This window comes from Perca flavescens, chromosome 16 (genome assembly GCF_004354835.1).
Source record: "Perca flavescens isolate YP-PL-M2 chromosome 16, PFLA_1.0, whole genome shotgun sequence".
Lineage (NCBI taxonomy): Eukaryota > Metazoa > Chordata > Actinopteri > Perciformes > Percidae > Perca > Perca flavescens.
The window spans coordinates 30,694,790-30,715,624 of record NC_041346.1 but is presented as its reverse complement, the minus strand read 5'-3'; the positions used below and the strand labels follow the sequence as shown (position 1 = coordinate 30,715,624).

At 42.0% G+C, this 20,835-nt stretch overlaps 1 protein-coding gene and 1 long non-coding RNA gene across 3 annotated transcripts in view; one reads left to right on the top strand and one right to left on the bottom strand.

The window, feature by feature from the left end:
* The first annotated feature begins 2,191 nt into the window (after nt 1-2,191).
* LOC114571185 (cGMP-dependent protein kinase 1) overlaps nt 2,192-20,835 on the top strand; it is a 29,404-nt gene continuing 10,760 nt past the window's right edge. For both annotated transcript variants that reach the window (XM_028602032.1, XM_028602031.1), the window contains exons 1-12: nt 2,192-2,509; nt 5,235-5,370; nt 5,800-5,866; nt 6,000-6,099; nt 9,691-9,804; nt 15,198-15,303; nt 15,430-15,493; nt 16,449-16,526; nt 17,476-17,570; nt 18,215-18,280; nt 18,598-18,672; nt 19,969-20,065. In XM_028602032.1, coding sequence (XP_028457833.1) covers nt 2,278-2,509; nt 5,235-5,370; nt 5,800-5,866; nt 6,000-6,099; nt 9,691-9,804; nt 15,198-15,303; nt 15,430-15,493; nt 16,449-16,526; nt 17,476-17,570; nt 18,215-18,280; nt 18,598-18,672; nt 19,969-20,065 — 1,230 coding nt within the window. In that variant the 5' untranslated portion in view covers nt 2,192-2,277. The remainder of the gene's footprint in view (nt 2,510-5,234; nt 5,371-5,799; nt 5,867-5,999; nt 6,100-9,690; nt 9,805-15,197; nt 15,304-15,429; nt 15,494-16,448; nt 16,527-17,475; nt 17,571-18,214; nt 18,281-18,597; nt 18,673-19,968; nt 20,066-20,835) is intronic.
* On the bottom strand, nt 10,082-19,366 carry LOC114571201 (uncharacterized). Its single transcript, XR_003694623.1, has 6 exons — nt 19,306-19,366; nt 17,769-18,117; nt 17,501-17,562; nt 12,525-12,646; nt 12,372-12,408; nt 10,082-10,166 (listed from the first exon to the last, which is right to left on the bottom strand). It is a non-coding gene; the product is annotated as an uncharacterized LOC114571201 (long non-coding RNA).

Below are 20,835 nucleotides of genomic sequence, written 5' to 3'. Positions count from 1 at the left end.
CTCGGCCTTGGTGCTTGGTTCACATAGAAACTGGGGACAACAGATGGAAACCAGCCTGCTGAGATCACTGTGGCTCATTTACAGTTACTAATGAGAACTGTCAAATATACAAATAAATGAAATAAACCTATTAAAAGGAGGGGGGGGGGATAGATAGATAGATAGATAGATAGATAGATAGACAGACAGACAGACAGACAGACAGACAGACAGACAGGCATACAGATAGAGACATAGATAGATAGATAGATAGATAGATAGATAGATAGATAGATAGATAGATACTTAATTGATCCCCAAGGGGAAATTCCAGGTCCCAGTAGCTTAAAGACATCACACACATACATCATAAACAGGATGATAAAATAACAAATCCACATGAATAATATGGACAATAAAAGAAAAGATACTCAATAAAAATATAAGCCAGTAAACAGTGTAAATAATAAATACAAAAACAAAAGGGTGAAAGGTATAGTGCAGGATGTGCAAAATAAAGAGGAATGTTCAGGATATGATTTCTGGAAATAAAAGTAAAAAACAAACATATATATATATATATACACACATATATATATATACACCTATATATATATATATATATACACCTATATATATATATATATATATATATATATATATATATATATATATATATATATATATATATATATATATATATATATATATATATATATATATATATATATATATATATATACCTATATATATATATATATATATATATATATATATATATATATATATATATATATATATAATTTAGACACACACACACACACACACACACGGTCCTTTTTCACGCTTTCAAAATAAATGTGTGGAGCGACTTTTATTTTGTAGTAGTGCTGTCAAAATCAGCTGTGCGCGCGTCCGCGGGTCGCTTCGTTCTGGTTGAGCTCCGTGTCTCCGTGACTCTGCTTCATCTCTGCTGCTGTTTTATAGGCTACTCCACCAACAACAACCATGTAATCACCTGCACGCGCTCGTTCACGAGTAGCTATAAGAATTGGTGAATTAATTTCAAATTAAAAGCCCGATCGCGTTACGACCCAAACCTACCGCGGACCGGCTGGATTCTTGGACTGCAGCGGGGATTTTTTTTCCATCCGCACTTCACTCTGGGGGGGGAAAAAGTGAGTAGATGACGAAGAATGTATGGCGTAACGCTTCGGATTAAACACTGAAAACTACAGTGTGATTATGAACTGAATGTGGAGTGTTGATACAATATTCACTGGGTACTTTTACGGAGAGAAAATGCGCAAAAAGCACAAGGCAAGGGAACAACTTTGTGTTTGAGAAGACCTGGCCTACAGATATTTAATAACTGATTACTACAGGGTGGCATTGGTGGTATATTATGGTATATATATTATGATAAGTACAAAAAGTAAATTATTACATGTCTTTGTATATGGAGTATTTAAAATGCTAGTGCAGAGCCCACACAACTTCATCTGGTTAGATTAATGTGTCACGGCTCGGCTCGGCTCGGCTCGGCTCCTCTAGGGTTCAGCCTGCTTGAGATAACGATGCGGCCAAGGGCGTGACTTTGGGTTCAACATTAGGGGGGGGGATTACAGTCTCTTTTATATAGACCTTAGTGGTCCCCTAATACTGTATCTGAAGTCTCTTTTATATAGACCTTAGTGGTCCCATAATACTGTATCTGAAGACTCTTTTATATAGACCTTAGTGGTCCCCTAATACTGTATCTGAAGTCTCTTTTATATAGACCTTAGTGGTCCCCTAATACTGTATCTGAAGTCTCTTTTATATAGACCTTAGTGGTCCCCTAATACTGTATCTGAAGTCTCTTTTATATAGACCTTAGTGGTCCCTTAATACTGTATCTGAAGTCTCTTTTATATAGACCTTAGTGGTCCCCTAATACTGTATCTGAAGTCTCTTTTATATAGACCTTAGTGGTCCCCTAATACTGTATCTGAAGTCTCTTTTATATAGACCTTAGTGGTCCCCTAATACTGTATCTGCGCCCATCTTTGCCCCCATCATAATAGCAATGCTCCAAGGTCCAAACGCGCCTGGCTTTTAAAGGGAATGGGAGATTATCTCTGATTGGTTGATTGCATGTTACGCCCAAAACACACCTCTGATTAATGAAGACACCAAGTACAACCCTTGGGTCCATGCGCCGGGCCCTAAACGCACCTGCACCAGGCGCTTCATGCCGTGCGCTCAGATTGCCCTCAGTGTGTGTCTCCTCTCTCTCTTCCCGCAGTAAACCTGTGGATGTACGTGTACATGGCGATGTCTAAGAGCGGCGGCGGCGGCACGCTGCGGGACCTGCAGCTGGCTCTGCAGCTGAAGATCGAGGAGCTGCGGCAGAGAGACTCCCTGATCGACGAGCTGGAGCTGGAGCTGGACACCAAGGACGACCTGATCCGACAGCTGCAGGTCGAGCTGGACCGACACCGCAGCGCCTCGCGGCACGCAGCCAACGCCGCCGACACGCCAAGCACAGGTGCGTTACCCTGACCTTTTTAACCCCTCTGAGGTCTAGAAGGGCATTTTCACACATCTTATTAAATTCTCAATTTTTAGGGTATTTGCGTATAACTGATAGCCGTGTGTTTCACATCAAAATGTTCAGAACAAACTCAGCTTTCTGTAGAGTGACGCCCACATTGATTCTAGAGCGATGTGTGAAGAGATAATCTGGCGCAAGTAGGGCTGGGTAACGAATTCAATACTTTTTAGACACCGACCGAATTGCCTCTACAGTATTGAGTATGGAAAAATGAAAAGTAATAGTGGAGTTAACAGTGAAATAGATTCAGTGTATATGTGTAAAAGATTACACTGCCATTTTGTGGGCTGGAACATCTTTAGTCCAAAGTACTTTTTGTGTGGACGAGTGTATTTTAACTGTGGAAGGAGGAGGATGCCACAATGGAACAGTAAGTACATGAATAAATATGAAAACATATCTTAGTTTGGTGTCTGGTTAAACGGCAATACTCTCGTTAAACCTTCTCCATACTTCCCAACCTGTAAAAAAATTAAACTGACTGACTAAAATGTGAAACAATCTCCTACTTTGGTGTCTGGCTAAACATTCCGACATACTATCTTTAAACCTTCTCCAAACTTCCAGAAGAACAGCTTTGGTGAAATGCTAAATCATTAATTTACCAGCTTAATAATAATTCCTATAAATATGCACCAAGAGTGTATTATTAAATATTCATGATGCACCCACACACTGTTTTATCTTGTCCATTGCGTGCCCTGGTCCTGAAAACATTCCATTTAAACTCTATTTTCTTTACAGTTGTGAGAAAAATAAACTTGAATGTGAACCTCACCGCCCCCAGGGTTGGAAAAAAAAAAAAAAACGACATGATATCAGGAGTTAGAAGAACCTACAACATATGAGAATTAAAAAATAGTTACTTTTTCTTCACTGTTGCTTTTGCTTCGGCTTCTCTCCTCCTACAGCACAGCTGCTTCCGGACATGAATATGTGAGGGTTTATGTTTCCTCAAGAGGGATCTGATATATTATTCTTGTCCACCAGCCTCTGCATCCCCAGCTGCACCTTTGCTCCGTTGCAACTTAAAGGTTATAAGGTGCTGTGCTGGATTACCAACATGGGAGAAGTGGGCAACAAGAGCGAGAACTCCAGGGGCACTTAGTATATAGCAAAGTAGTATCATAGAACAGTTGAAGGTATTTTAAAGGTCCCATGACATGCTGCTTTTTGGATGCTTTTATATAGACCTTAGTGGTCCCATAATACTGTATCTGAAGTCTCTTTTATATAGACCTTAGTGGTCCCCTAATACTGTATCTGAAGTCTCTTTTATATAGACCTTAGTGGTCCCCTAATACTGTATCTGAAGTCTCTTTTATATAGACCTTAGTGGTCCCCTAATACTGTATCTGAAGTCTCTTTTATATAGACCTTAGTGGTCCCCTAATACTGTATCTGAAGTCTCTTTTATATAGACCTTAGTGGTCCCCTAATACTGTATCTGAAGTCTCTTTTATATAGGCCTTAGTGGTCCCCTAATACTGTATCTGAAGTCTCTTTCATATAGACCTTAGTGGTCCCCTAATACTGTATCTGAAGTCTCTTTTATATAGACCTTAGTGGTCCCCTAATACTGTATCTGAAGTCTCTTTCATATAGACCTTAGTGGTCCACTAATACTGTATCTGAAGTCTCTTTTATAAAGGCCTTAGTGGTCCCCTAATACTGTATCTGAAGTCTCTTTCACGAAATTCAGCCTTGGTGCAGAATTACAGCCACTAGAGCCAGTCCCACAATGAGCTTTCCTTAGGATGTGCCATTTCTGTGTCTGTAGCTTTAAATGCCTAGCGGTGGCAGGAAATACATCCTCGTATCTAAACCAGAGAAGGTAACGGTCGTGGTTCCAAACACGTCGTTAACGTTGTGAAACGGTCCCAGTTTGGTTGGGGTTAGACACCAACTACTGAGTTAAGTTGATTAAAAAGATGGAGGTTTGGCATCAAATCAGACCTTACTTCACTTCCTGAAGGTTACCACGTGACGCAGAACGTTGTCTGGCTTTGCCATTCCTTCCTCTACAGCGCTGCGGAGGAGGGTCTGTCTAGTCCACACAGCATCCTAAGGTGGGAGAAAAACGTGGTCTGGTCTATTGGCATTTCTTTAAACCAATCACAATCGTCTTGGGCGGTGCTAAGCTCCGGACGGAGCCACGGTGCCTCTGCTAAATAGTCTCAGGAAGGAACTTGTTTTGGTGGAACATGTGTACATTCAAAAGTAGTTTTAGTCGTGCAACAGAAAACTCAGATTGGACAGATAGTCTAGCTAGCTGTCTGGATTTACCCTGCAGAGATCTGAGGAGCAGTTAACCATAGTCCTCACAAATCCAGCGGAGGTTAGAACGCCACCACAAAGACACAGGAAGGGGACGCACATCCGGCCGGAAATTACGGACATATGGTGGCATTGGACCAATCCCTTTAACAAACCGCCATCGATATAGACTCATAAAACGTGACGTTTGTCAAGGAAAAACAAAACTTTGTTTCCTTTTCTTTTCAAACTGGACATGAACCCCGGTCTCCTGGGTGAAAGTCCTGTTTGTCTGACCCATCCCCGCCCCCCAACCTGCCTCCTTACGAAATTTGGTGCAGGACACTCTCGTGTGATAACCAGTTGTTCTGTTTAACCATCATCTCTCTGTTTGTGTCTAAAGGAGAAGCAGTTCAGACTCCAGCAGCACCTGATGAGCCTCAGCGCATGAAGAGACAGGCCATCTCTGCAGAGCCCACTGCCATAGACCCCTCCCAGCTCACTGACGTCACACTCAAAAGCTACGACAAGAACAAGGAGTAAGCACACACATGCATGCACACACACACATGCACGCACTCGACATGCACACATACAGACATAGACAGATACGCATGAATCAGAGAAGTTTTATAAAGAAATGACTTGATTATAAAAATTGTTGCCGATTAAATAGTTGACTACTGATCTACACAAGACCAGAGCCACATTGACTTGTTTCAAGTAATTTGTTGTGCAAAAAAATCCAGTTTTAAGCTCCTCAAAAATGAAGATTTCTTGCTTTTTTCTGTTTTATATCAAAGTAAAGTGAATGGTTTTAGGGTTTTTGGGGAAAAAATGACTCAAAATAGTCAAAACAGTTGGTGATTAATTGAGTATTTGCCAACTAATGGATGTAATGTATCTTTGCAGCTCTAACGCAGACACACACACTGGATAAAATGTATTTAAATTGTCTGTATTTGCAGGTCCAGTGAGCTGATCCAGAGGGCTCTAATGGACAATGACTTCATGAAACATCTGGAACACGGGCAGGTAACCTCAGCTGCTTTTAACCAACAAACAAAACCAACCCTCCCATGTGTGTGTGTGTGTGTGTGTGTGTGTGTGTGTGTGTGTGTGTGTGTGTGTGTGTGTTTTATAAACCCATGTTGACTGGTGTGTGCAGATCCTGACCATCATGGACTGCATGCATCCCACCAGCCTGACCAAAGGCTGCTGCGTCATCCAGGAGGGAGACGACGGCTCCACCGTCTACGTCCTGGAGGGTAAGACTCGCGCTTTGTCTCTGCACGCCATTGGCCAATCACATGTATATTTAAGATATTGTAATGGACATTTTCTGCAGTGGTGGAAGAAGTATTTAGATACTTTACATTAGTAAAAATACTAATACCACACTGTTTTTACAGTTTTATACTCCGTTACAAGTAAAAGTCCTGCATTGAAAATGTAACTTCAGTAAAAGTTTGTAAGTATCATCAGGAAAATGTAGTTAAAGTATTGAAAGTAAAGAAAAATCCTCCCATTTTAGAAAGTGGAAAGGATCCAAACAGTTGCATGTTTAACGGGCTCATCATTTCAGCTGGACTTGTAAGCAGTTATATTGTTGGGGGAATCTGCAGCTACTTTTCTTTGCAGATGACAGTGTTTTCTATACTCCCTGTCCAGTAAAAACCCTGTTTCTCCAGATGTGGTGTTAATGTTTGTGATAAACTGAAGGATAGAGACAAATCACATTAAGACCCGCCCCCACCGGTGTGTAAAACAACTCTCCGCTCTCCATTGACTTGTATTGCGTGAAAGTTTCCTCCTTGTCAATTTCGTCTGCTAGCGAACAACAGAAACATGCCTAAAGCTGCTGCGTGGTGGGATGCAATACCAACAATATAAAGAACCCAGAACTTAAGTTTTTATAAGCTGCCGACCCAAAATACTGAGCTTTCATGAAGACAAAAGTGGAAACAGACGTGAGGAATCAGCAAGACAAAAAATAGAGACACTAATCTAACGTTATGTCCGACGTTAGGCATGCAGCAAGCATTTTGTTGCCAAGTCAAACATCCAAATGTCAGTTTTAGGTTAACTATGTTACTGTTAGCTAAGCTAAAAGTCAGAAAGATGCAGCATTATGTTTTTAAATGCCTTAGCTTGCTCCCACATAGCTAACATTAGCTACTAACAGCTAACTTGTCCACTCAGGACTTTGACTTGTAGTGGAGCATTTTCACAGTGTGGTATTAGTACTTTTACTGCAGTAAAGTATATAAATACTTCTTCCAGCACTGCTTTTGCTTTTACAAAGACACAAGGATGGATTTAATTGTGCCATGACAGAGAAAAAGTTGGTGGATCACCAAAACCATCAGTGTCTATCCTCTGGGGGACGATTAACATCCATTTACTGGACATTTCTGTGTGGTAGCTATCAGTATTGATGTGTTGAACGGACATATAGACCACCAACGCTGCCACTATAGCAAGAAAAACAATCCTGTTTGTGGACCACAGCCGGCTCTGCTCAGTGAGACTGAAGTAATCCAAGGTGAAACGTTGACTTGCTTTGATACGGACAGACAGCTCATTTATCGGGGAGCAGGCAACACAAGATTACAAAATAGCCGGCACCAGCCGGAGTAAACAAGAGCCTCCATCAGAGGCATTATGTGACACAAAGTACAAATGTGGAGAAGATCGCAGGAGGAGACACATAATGTGGCGATAGTTAAGATGATATCATGGTGAGGTCATTGTCTGGCTGGGGTTTGGGTGTACAGTGATAAAACAGTCAGCTCTGTCAAAAAAAAAACAACTGAAAAATTGGTAATATTTCGGCAGCTGGGGCACCAAAAACATACTGGAAAATAACTATCCTGTAAAATACAGTTTTAGTTTCATTGTTACATGAAATCATGTCCATTGTTTTGGCTTTTTAATGTTTTACACCTGTAAAAAGTTATTTTCTCTATTGTCTACATATTCGTATGCAATTTATGAAATGTATTCACAGTTTTAAACTTGAATTTAACAGTTTTTGTGTCATTTCCTTTGCTTTTTAAAGTGCTCTGCTCTCTAAAAGAAAACAGGGAAAAAAATGTTAGCATTCTGGCATCTGGGGTGCCCCTAAAATACTGATATATAACAAATTTAAATACATAATTTAAATACTGTTTTAGCTTCAACTTTACATTAAATATTGTGTATTGTTTTGGCTTTTTAATGTTTAATAAAGGATATAACACCTGTAAAAACTAATTCAAATCTTGTGCATTTTTGGGGCTTTTTACTGAGTCCTGCTGACGTTATGTGGCTAAAGTTAATATATTGCATTCACAGCATGAAATGGGTTAACAGTTACCTTATCATCTTTAGGTTTGTTGATGACAATATCAGGTACATTTCGTTACATTTTCAGGAAGATGAATACGTCCTCCTTGGCAGCCATTCTGACACATACTCAGATTGGTTTCTCATGAGAAAAGTTTCCCTGTCAAACAAACATGGCAAAGTTGTTTGACATTAAAGGCGTGTTGGTTGACTTCACCTCATGCATCGAGTACTCTTGCTTTGCCAGACCTTCCTCCACAGCGCTGCGGAGGAAGGTCTGGCTAGTCTACACAACACTCCTGGATGGGAGAAAAACATGCTCTGGTTTATTGGCATTTCTTTAAACCAATCACAATCATCTTGGGCGGGGCTAAGCTCCAGACGGAGCCACGGTGCCTCTGCTAAATAGTCTCAGGAAGGAACTTGTTTTGGTGGAACGTGTACGTTCAAAAGTAGTTTTAGTCGTGCAACAGAAAACTCAGATTGGACAGATAGTCTAGCTAGCTGTCTGGATTTACCCTGCAGAGATCTGAGGAGCAGTTAACCATAGTCCTCACAAATCCACCGGAGGTTAGAACCCCAACACAGAGACCGAGGAAGGGGACGCACATCGGCTGAAAAGCGCGACATTCGGCAGAATTTCCAGTGGCACCGGAGCAATCCCAGAAATGGAACGTCATACGGACATTGATATGGTTAAATCATATAAGTACCTGGGTGTTCACCTGAACAATAAACTGGACTGGACACCACAGCACTTTACAAAAAAGGCCAGAGCAGACTGTAGCTGCTGAGGAGACTCCTGAGGACATTCTATGACTCTGTGGTGGCATCAGCCATTCTCTATGCAGTGGTCTGCTGGGACAGTGGCATTGCAGTGGCAGACAGGAAAAGACTGGACAGGCTGATTAAGAAGGCCAGCTCTGTTCTTGGTTGCCCCGTTGATGCCGTAGAGGTTGTGCGAGACAGGAGGATAGTGGCTAAATTATCCTCCATGATGGACGACTCCTCCCACCCAATGCAGGACACTGTCAGGACTGAACAGCTCCTTCGGTGACAGGCTGCCGCGCTGCGTCACGGAGAGATACCGCAGGTCTTTCCTGCCTGCTGCTGTCAGACTCTACAATCAGCACTGCTCCCAGTAGACCACAGGGACACAAAACACACACCAGGACTGATAAAACGTGCAATAAAACTTGTGACTGTGCTGCTGCCACAGTGGGAATTTCCCCATTGTGGGATTAATAAAGGATTTTGAATCTTGATAAAGACTTTGCATCGAGTAAAATGCTCCAACTGACAAGTCAGTCTTTGAGTTTCTGTCTCAGTCTATAGCTAAGCTAAAAGCCAACTAGTTCTGGTTGACTAATGCATGTAAACTTGCCACCGTAGATACAGTGGTTACACAACCTTTGAAAGAAGCCACAATTTAACCGTGCATGTGCACGCAGGCGCGCGCCATAGGTGCGCTCAGGTACTTAAATAGCACTACACTCCTGATTAGCATGTTGCGTTTCGATGTGTTTTCACAGAGGGAATGGTCGAGGTGACTAAACAAGGAAAGAAGCTGTGCACCATCGGTCCGGCAAAAGTGTTTGGAGAGCTGGCCATCCTGTACAACTGCACTCGCACAGCAACTGTCACAGGTAAACGCACACTTTTTCATTATTACACACTTGAACTAGCAACTCAGCCGTTCCCGACAAAAAGCCAATCATTTTCTCTCAATTTGATGTTCAGAAATTCTGAAAATGGCTTACGTGTTTGTCCAAACAATGACCCCGGTGAAGGCCACTTTACATCCATCAGTGCTGCTGGAAATGAAATAAATCCAGGCTGTGAAAAAGCTTTAATGGTGCAGTAAAGTATTTATTTATCCAGGCAACAACTAATGGAAACTTGGGGTCGGCCACAGACATCACCCCTGCACAGTGTAGTTCTCTGTTCTGATTAATAAACTCCCATTCGTCCATAAGTCTTCCTCGATGCCGCTTAAACTGTGGAGCTCCTTCAAAAGTCCGGTTCACCCAAACAAACGCACACAAAAACACATTTTTTTTCACGCTTTTAGGAAAGACATTCCGTTTGATTTTTCAAATGTATTTTTCCAACGAAATCTTAGGATTTTAGATGTCAGTCTCTGAGTAAATAAAGCAGAAACTATCAGCATATATCGATACTATCAGGGAGATTATTTTAAGTGTGTGGGATTTTGGTGCACTGGCCCTTTAAAGGCTGATGTGCAGTGTTACCTTTGAACAGAGCCAGGCTAGCTGTTTCCCCCTACCCCCGTTTCTTTTTGCTAAGCTAACTGGCGGCAGCTTCATATTTACCGCACAGACATTAGAGCGGTATCAACCTGCTTGTGTAACTCGCAGCAAGAAAGCGAAGAAATGTCCAACTAGTCTTTTAGGTAGTTTGTTCAAACATCATTCTGACCTATATTTAGGTTTCTAGTGGCGTCGCCCTCTAGTGGCCGTAGTAGTTCTGACGGGAGCAGAGCAGGAAGTAAGGTGAGGAAGAATAATGGCCAGTGCTGTCAGTTAAACGCTATATTAACGGCGTTAACGCAAACCCATTTTAATGGTGCCAATTTTTTTATCGCAAGATTAACGTTCTTTTTGGCCTAGCAAACTTTGTAGTTTTTTTCACAAGCTGTTGCAACAATTAGTAACGTTAGAAAAACTACAACACCACACCGGATCTAGCTAGACCGGAAACAAAACAACAGGCACGCTGCACACACTGGTTTGGGCTCGCGAGCCGGGCAAAGAGTAGCAAGCTAACGCTACGTTTTGAGTGGATGGCGAGCGCGAGACGCCAAAATGGACGGCACTAAGGCCGGTTACAGACTGATGTTAACAGGTTAGAGCTTACGCACTGCCTGCGTGACACGTGCATCGAAAACGCATGTCATTTAGACACAAATACATATTAATAAATGACATGTTGATGTTTGAAAGTCTCGAGGTTTTGATATAAATGCAGATATATAAATGTAATTAAAAGACATTTCTGGTGTGTAAAGACATGCAGCTGACACGGAACAAAAACGCCACGCTCACGCTACACAGGCAGTGTGTAACCGGCCTAAGATTCTGAATGGAAAGTTTACTTTAAAAAAGTTGCCAAATGGTTCCATTGACAAGACCAAGCTATCATCGCAGCACGTCCAGTCTGAAATACCACTTGATGACCGAGCACACAGCCGATGGCCGAGCACACAGCTGATGACCGAGCGCACAGCTGATGGCCGAGCACACAGCTGATGGCCGAGCACACAGCTGATGGCCGAGCACACAGCTGATGACCGAGCACACAGCTGATGACCGAGCACACAGCTGATGGCCGAGCACACAGCTGATGACCGAGCACACAGCTGATGACCGAGCACACAGCTGATGGCCGAGCACACAGCTGATGGCCGAGCACACAGCTGATGACCGAGCACACAGCTGATGACCGAGCACACAGCTGATGCCAATTCTCTGCCCCCCTCGTCAAAGCCAGGCAACAAAAGCACAAAGCAAGCCAATCCACTTTTTCATGTTGATAAGAGCATTAACATGAGAAAAAAAATAATGGGACAAAAAGTAATCAAGGGACATTTAGAATAGATAAAAATGTGCGATTAATTGTGAGTTAACTATGACTTTAATGCGATTAATGGCGATTAAATATTTTTAAATATCGTTTGACAGCACTAATAATGGCGTGTTCACACCATTTCGCATTTCATGCAATTTGGCGGCCCGATTCCATACAAAGTCAATGCAAAGACGTAAATAGACGTGAAGTCACAGCACAAAGACACTAAATACTGGAACAATTTCACAGATTGTTGTTCCTATCACAAAAACATGGGAAAATAGGGTTGAAAAAAAAAAACACTTTCAATCTTCACCTGTCTGTTAATGTTGCATCTTTCTTCATGTTTACACTTTGCATTTCAAAGCCTTTTTATTTTCCTGGCTGACATTCGAGTTTCGGGTGATGGATTGACTTCAAATGCCGCGACAAACTAATTCCTGTGTGTGTGTGTGTGTGTGTGTGTGTTTGTGTATCGCCTTGATGTGCTAGAGGGAAGCCTAAATCCTGACTGATAAAGCTGCAGGTTTCTGACAAGAATCTGTTTACAGCTCTCTCGCTCTGGGCTGTGTGAGGTATAAAGAAGTAAACATCCATTCATCTTTAAATGAGGTTCTGAACTCACCTTTTCTCTCCTCTGTGTGCCTGCCTCAGCGACTGTCCTTGTTGTGTTCAATGTCATCCCAGTGAGTGAAAGAGAAAGAGAGAAAACCTTTAGAAGCACTAAAGAAATCAAGTCAGTTCTTCCATCACATGCAAGAATGAATCAAGGTCTGACCCTGGACTCTTCGTATGAGTTTCTTCCTGTGTGTCCCGTCTCACTCCCGCCCCTGGAACGTTTTCCTGATGCATGCACGGCCGGCCTGTGGCAAAGGCAGCGTAGGCGAATGCTAGGGGTGCCTAGAAAAATAGAAATGTTCAAGATAAGAAGTAAAAGTGGGGGGAAAAACATGTAAAAGGGCTCCAAAAGCAAAACCGTCATCGAACAAACATCGAAAGCAGCAAAGGCGACAAAACGAACTGAGTTTTTCCTAATCTTAATTGTCGTCGCCGCACAAGGGTCACCTTTTTGTCAGCTCAACTTAAAATGCAACAGCCGCTGAAATGACCGGTCACCTCACCGTGCTCTGAACATAGTCATAAGAACACAGAGAGAGTTGTGTGGAGCTTTGTAGCATCTCATTTGCCAATGGCTTGAATGTAACAGACGTTCAATAATATCAAAAAGTAACGCAATAAAGCTTTAACTGTAATGTGATTGGCGGTTAGAGCTGGGCGATATGGAGAAAAAAAATCAAATATCACAATATTTTCGACCAAATACATCAAGATCGATAATTCGGCGATATTGTAGGGTTGACAATTGGTGCGAGATGAGATTGAGATGAGATTTTTGATAAATAATCATGATTAATGTGGATATAATAACTAAGTGGGTAAACGCAAATAATAGAAAAGCTAGAACAGTCTGGTAAGTTCAAGAAATGAAATCACTTTTACTGTAGTTGCACAAATACAAATTACGATATGTGACACAAGTGTTACCTGTCCCTGGTTTCAAAGGCTACATCTTTAAAACCAGGGACATATAACACTTGTGTCATTTCACGATATTACGATATCCAAAATCTAAGACGATATCCAGTCTCATATCACGATATTGATATAGTATCGATATATTGCCCAGCCTGACCGGCGGTCGCCTAATTTCGTAGGTTCATACGAAATTGTCGTGCATAAGTTTTCATACAAACCTGTCCACTAGAAAGCATTTATAAAATTAAATGATTACTTTATTATAAAATAAAGGCTGAATGTCTCCCCTGCGCCGGGAGTTTGAAACCCCTTCTCTGAGATAACCCTGAAGACATCGTCAAAGGTTATTTTCTCCGAGTTAAACTCTCCACGGACACGGACAGTAAAACCGATTGCCTCGTGTCAAATCAGTGGTTGTGAAATAAAGCCCTTGCTGCAGAAAAAAGCGATTTGAAAAGCTTTTCCCTCTCAGGGAGCTGCAGAGAGAGGACAATGATGATGGTGATGATGATGATGGTGGTGCAAACAGTGAAGGGTGAGGCAGAGTGTGGGGGAAGGTGCCTGAGAGCTTAGAGAGAGGACCAGGAGCAATGGGTTCACATGTAAATAAACACAATGCCTCAAGTTGCTATAGCAACATGGACATCCTTAGGCAATTACATTGAAAATCTCAGTCAGAGAAATAACGGTATGAATGTTCCTGGAAAAAGGCCACTTCAAAATAAGAAAGGATTCAAGTTCTTTTTTTTTTGGTGCTTGTAATAAGTGAAAAATCTGCCGATGGAACCAATAAAAAAATGACTTGTTAAGATTTCTAGATATAAGATCTTCCAACAACATGATGCATATTTTATCCAATGGGTGCTCTCCCTCCAGCGCCAAACAGGAAGCAGCAAACGGCTAGAGCCAGTGTTGTTTATGGCATAGACAGTATATAATGGACCAGCAGATCCCGTGTCTCTGTATGAGACCAGTGAAGGATATTAGAAGTCTCTTTTCCGGTGCTGGCTGAGCCTTACTGAGCAGCCTCCAACTGAGAGAGACAACGTAGATGTGACGTGAGCAATGTGTCTCAAAGTGTGAAGTCTTCTGGTAGCTGTGCCGAGAGAAATCTCAATCATTCCCAATCTTACAGAGACGGAGAGCGTAGGTATATGTAAGAAGATAACATAGACACAGGCTAATTATTGATCACTAACATGCTAGTTAACATTAGTAATTAAACCTAAACAGCTAATGGAAGTCCAAACTGCCTGTGAGCTTCTCCTGTACTATACGGTAATTCTTCTACTGTGAGACAGTAAGTCTTGTGGTTATGACCCAATCGTTAGCCTATTTTTATAAAAGCGTCTGCTACGGAGCCATAACGTGAGGTACAAGGTAATGGAGCCTTTTATACATTGTTGTGTTTCTTTAGAAATAAACAACGGACAAATAGAGTCTTTAAACGCTTCAGATGTATAGTTATTCGCTCTCAAAGTGACGCCAAAATGAATGGGAGTCAATGGGATGCAAACGGGAAGTGATTGCTTTGTAGCATCAAAATGGCTTTTTGAAGCGTGAAGGCTACCGTAGCTGTAATACCTACTTGAACTGCGTGGTGAGAGAGAGTTGATTGATATATGATCTCATCGCTAGATGGGAGAAATTCCCACACACTGGACCTTTAAGTTATCAGTTAACGCTAGCGGTAGCTAGCTAGCTTGCTTACATTTTTTAAAACAAATCTAGTTGTAGCCTTGCGATTTATGACCCTGCAAGATCTCCAGTCTTTACATGTTATGATGCTTAGATGTGAGATGTTGTCAGACTTTAGTCTTTTCAAAGTCTGTTCAAAGGCAATAAAGCCTGTTCGGATTCTGATAAAATCCTTATGTCTGTCTGTCTGTCTGTCTGTCTGTCTATCTGTCTGTAGCGCTGACCGACATCAAGCTGTGGGCGATTGACCGACAGGGTTTCCAGACCATCATGATGAGAACAGGTCTCATCAAACATTCCCAGTACATGGACTTCCTCCGCAGGTACTCAGCCCACACATACGCTCTACTTCACGGTCTGAAGCTCTCTCTATATGACGATGACTCACACCTCTCTCTATCTCTCTCCCTCTGTGTCTCTCTCTCTTTGTGTCTCTCTCTCTCTCTTAGCGTTCCCTCGTTTCAGTCGCTACCCGAGGACATCCTCAGCAAACTGGCTGACGTGTTGGAGGAGGTGATGTTTTTTTCAAAAAGCCCTTTTGTATAACAAGCTAGAAAGGGCTACATCTACATGGCTACGAATATCTTTTGCAATGTTTCCCCCTCTCATTCCCCCTGCTCTGGCGTTCTCCCCTCTCATTCCCCCTGCACTGGCGTTCTCCCCTCTCATTCCCCCTGCTCTGGTGTGCAATTGCCCGACACCAATGTTTCTCCTCCTGATTGGGTCTCATCTGTCACAACGTCTCGTTCTGAGACTTTCATTGAACAAATTGAACGTTAAAAAAATGACAGTTGCATTATGAAGTGTAGTTTTCTGCCGATACTCTTTCAACTAACACTAAAAATCTCTGTCTTTGGTGGTACGTTGCAGCCTTTCTCAATGACGTGTTTATCGCGCCAGGTGATATGGTGGCGGCGATAAAACAACGATGTATTGGGCCGCTCTGATAAGCTCACAGACACACAGGCACAGGATCTGTCTGTTACTGTTTCTTCATCCGACATATACAAATGGTTAGAAATCATGTGTTCACTGATCTGAGGTAAACACATGATTCACATCTCTCTCTCTCTGTCTCTCTCTCTCTGTCTCTCTCTCTCTCTCTCTCTCTCTCTCTCTCTCTCTCTCTCTCTCTCTCTCTCTCTCTGTCTCTCTCTCTCTCTCTCTCTCTCTCTCTCTCTCTGTCTCGTTCTGTCTCTGTCTCTCTCTCCCTCTCTCTCCCTCTCTCTGTCTTGCTCTCTCTCTGTCTCTCTCTCTCTATGTCTCTATGTCTCGCGCTCTCTCTCTGTCTCGCTCTGTCTCTCTCTCCCTCTCTCTCTGTCCTCTCTCTCTCTCTGTCCTCTGTCTCTTCTCTCTCCTCTCTCTCTCTCTCTCTCTCTCTCTCTCTCTCTCTCTCTCTCTCTCTCTCTCTCTCTCTCTCTCTCTCTCTCTCTCTCCCTCCCTTCTCCCTCCCCCCTCCCTCTCCCAGACTCATTACAGCGACTGTGATTACATTATCCGTCAGGGAGCCACCGGAGACACATTCTTCATCATCAGCGAAGGACAGGTGAGGGAGAAGGATGGTAGATTTATTAGGAGGTGAAAAGAGAGACATTAACAGAGAGAGATACTGATGGTAACAACCATCTCTGAAATTGGTCCAGTATTGAGCGTCCACTAAAAGTTCTGTTTCTGCCGCTGACAGGCTCAGATTATTATTCAAAGTGTCTGACATCATTATGAAAGGATCCCTACAGAGATAGACCTTTTAGTTAAAGAGTAAGATCCTTTTAGTTTAACATGAAACAGCCCCGAAATCACCATCACCAAACTCCACCAGACTCCATGTAAATAATCAGGACTTTTAGCGTGTATAGAGCCAGCATATCTCCACCAGACTCCATGTAAATAATCAGGACTTTTAGCGTGTATAGAGCCAGCATATCTCCACCAGACTCCATGTAAATAATCAGGACTTTTAGCGTGTATAGAGCCAGCATATCTCCACCAGACTCCATGTAAATAATCAGGACTTTTAGTGTGTATAGAGCCAGCATATCTCCACATGTAAATGGGTGAATTAAGGGTTTATTTCAACCAAACCAGAGTGGTGATTGTTGGAACAGTGGAAAGATGAACCAAGATGGCTTTTGGTAGTTTTATTTTGTTTCTGTCCACTTTGAATGAAGTGTGTTTTACAATGATAAAAGTCCTGATTATTTATATGGAGTCTGGTGAGTTTTGTGATGGTGCTTTCTGGGCTGTTTCATGTTAAACAGAAAGGATCTCACTTTTTAACAAAACCCGAACCATGCTGAAAAAGTGCTGTGCATGTGAGATCTGACATGCAGCTGGGAAATCAAATCTAGAAGACAAACATGTACAAATGAACATTGGGCAAAAAGGATGAAGTGATATTGGTTGTGTCTGTGTCACGTGTCCAAGCAGATCACAAAGCAACAGCGTGCAGAGCGTTCAGTCTAATAAATACACATTGTGTTGTGTGATGTCGACAGGTGAAAGTCTCTCAGCAGGACTCACCTGGGGACGAGCAGGTGATCGTGAAGACACTCGCTAAAGGAGACTGGTTTGGAGAGCAGGCTCTGAAAGGGTGAACACACACACACACACAAAGTAACTAAAGTATAGTTCCTACCACTAATCTACCTCAATAGGGCTAAGTGCAATTTTTAAATGTGGATGCCTGTATGAGTGTGTCTCCCATGTGTTTTTAGCATTAATATAATATGTTTGCAGTAGTAGCTTTTTTTTACTATGTATTTATTATTTATTATGGTATATATATTACCTCATAGATGTTTGGCACTGACGAGGACTGCACTTCATTTCGTTGTATGTTACATTGACAATAAAGATATTCTGATTCTGATTCACACACACACACACACACACACACACACTTGTTCACATGCCTAAAGTGTTAAGCTGACAGTATGCAGGGCTTTTCACTTTTACTGCAGTAAATGATCGGAGTACTTCAGGTGCTTCTCATGAATCCGTCAGCTGTTTGGGCGGAGTTAGCGACTCCTTCAGCTGCACGGCTTCCCGGGAAAGCTGCTCTCTGCATCCTCGGCTATAGCTCCTCCATGATCCCTCCTCCATAATCCTTCCTTCCGGTTCGGCAGAGGATCGAGGAGCTATCAAATAAGAGACATGAGATGCAGCTTTTGTCCCCCAGTCATACACACACTATGCCTGCACGTCTGATTCCTGTTTCCTGTTTCCTGTGTGCAGTGAGGATGTTCGTACCGCCAGCGTCACAGCTGTGGGAGACGTTACCTGCCTGGTCATTGACCGAGAGTGAGTGAGCTCCATCGCAACTGTGTCCCCATTCAAAACTCTACTATTCTTTCAGTGCATTTGATTCATTATTTTGTGTGTGTGTGTGTCTGTACGGTCCCACTTAGTTTTTTTGTTCTTTTTTGTCTTATGTTGACGATGATACTGTATTCCTTTGCTTTGTTCTCATGTTTATGCTTATATATTTTCATATTTTGCCTTTTGATGTAAAGTACTTTGAGTTTACGTGTAATGAAAGGTGAATGGATTTGTGAATATTTATGAATAAAATTGCCATTTGTCAACCGTGAACTTAAAAAGACATCTTTGTGTCCCAGGCTGTTCAAGCAGCTGATTGGAGGACTGGACGACGTCAACAACAAGCAGTACGACAGTGACGAGGTCAAGGCAAAGTGAGTTTCTTCATAATATATATATGCCTATATATTTGTATTTTATTTTTATTTTTTTAAGAATATTGTGGTTATGTATTTAAGGGTTTATGTAACCGCTACAGTAGAAGGTCACGGACACTAATACAACTTCATAAATGTTTCCTTTTCAGCTCTGGAGCCCTTTTTAGACTATAGGGATTTTATGTATCTGTGTCTTTCCTTGCATTGTGATGTCTTTATATTTATTGTATCTCATTTTTATTGTGAAGCACTTTTGTGATGTTTATCCGTGAAAGGTGCTTTATCAGTAAACTTTACTTACTCGCTTATTTGCCCATGGAATATGCTGCTCCGTTCTGGCTATTTTACTCATCTCAGTTAACCACATTAGTGGAAAGTAGCTGACTACAAGTACTTACTTGGGTATACGTGCAGTTTAGTGTCCAAAATTCCCCGTAACGTAACCCCATTTGTTCTGGTCCTATCCCCTGACCGATCTGCTATCCTAATACTTTACTTTGAGCATTTTTTTTTTATGTTGTGCTACTTTATACTTCAGTACATTTCACTTTGTATTTCGCTAAATGGATTTGATAACCTCTACCGGCTCAGCTCAGTTCAGGGATTTATGAAAGAGGTAAAGACACTTACAAAGAGAAGTGGAATCCACAGGCAATCAGGGCAGGTGAAAGCTGCAGTGTACAGGTTACAGAGTAGGGATGGATTACAGGTTAAATACTGCAGGATTGATGAAGGAAAGTGGAAACAGGTGAGCAGGTGGACGTGGAAGTCTAACTGGGATGAGGAAAAGTCCGAGGACATCTGCTGGACAGGAGGGGAATGACAGCAAAGCCCAAGACGACGTCCTCAAATGTCTTGTATTGTCCACAACTTAAAGATATTCAGTTTAGGAGTGAAGGAACTAGAAAATATTCACATTTTATAAGTTGACATCACAATTTTTTTTACCTCAGAAATGATCCTCTATGGACCACAAATAAAGGGATAGTTTACCCCAAAATCCAACTATGTAATCAAGCATGAAATGTGAAACACGAAAAGGTCTGTGGAGTATCTCCAGTAACCGAGTAATGATTTTTGCTTAGAATGTCTCTGGTGAAATAACTTGAGAAGATTCTCATCTTAAAGCTAAATAAAGTCTTTCAAAAGCCTGTTGGACCAGCTGGAAAAATGCATCGTCACAAAGTTGAAAACAGAGATAGCTGATTTTATAGTGCCGTTCCTCTGGTGTCCTGTCTCGCCTTCATTTAATGTCTTTCTCCTTGTCATTGTGTCCTCTGCTGTTCTCCGCAGTGTGCAGGCAGAGGCGGATTTTTTCTCCCGAGTGTCTCTCAGTGATTTCAACATCATCTGCACTCTGGGGATAGGAGGCTTCAGCCGCGTGGAGCTGGTGAGGGCCCATGGCGTGAACATTTCACTTTAAGAGGGTTTTTAACATTAATATGAGTCCCCCCAGCCTGCCTATGGTCCCCCAGTGGCTAAAAATGGTGATAGGTGTAAACCGAGCCCTGGGTATCCTGCTCTGCCTTTGAGAAAATGAAAGCTCAGATGGACCAATCAGGAATCTTCTCCTTATGACATCATAAGGGGAAAGGTTACCTCCCCTTTCTCTGCTTTGCCCGCCCAGAGAATTTAGCCCACCCATGAGAGAGAGAGAGAGAGAGAGAGAGAGACATCATGGCTTTCAAACAAGCGAAAGAGACTTCAGATACAGTATTAGGGGACCACTAAGGTCTATATAAAAGAGACTTCAGATACAGTATTAGGGGACCACTAAGGTCTATATAAAAGAGACTTCAGATACAGTATTAGGGGACCACTAAGGTCTATATAAAGAGACTTCAGATACAGTATTAGGGGACCACTAAGGTCTATATAAAAGAGACTTCAGATACAGTATTAGGGGACCACTAAGGCCTATATAAAAGAATCCAAAAAGCAACAAGCAACCAAAAATGTCATAGGACCTTTAAAGGAGTTTTTCTTGCTTTTTTCAAGTCTTGCTTGAGTCGGTCAGTGGCTAAACAAGAACTTTTGTGAAGGTAAATACAAGCTGCGCAATTGCCCTATTAACTTGTAGCTTGTTTCTCTGCTGCCGACTGCAGCGATCTCGCTTAATACTGGACCAATGTCAGAGATTGTTGTTCCCATCAGTCATTT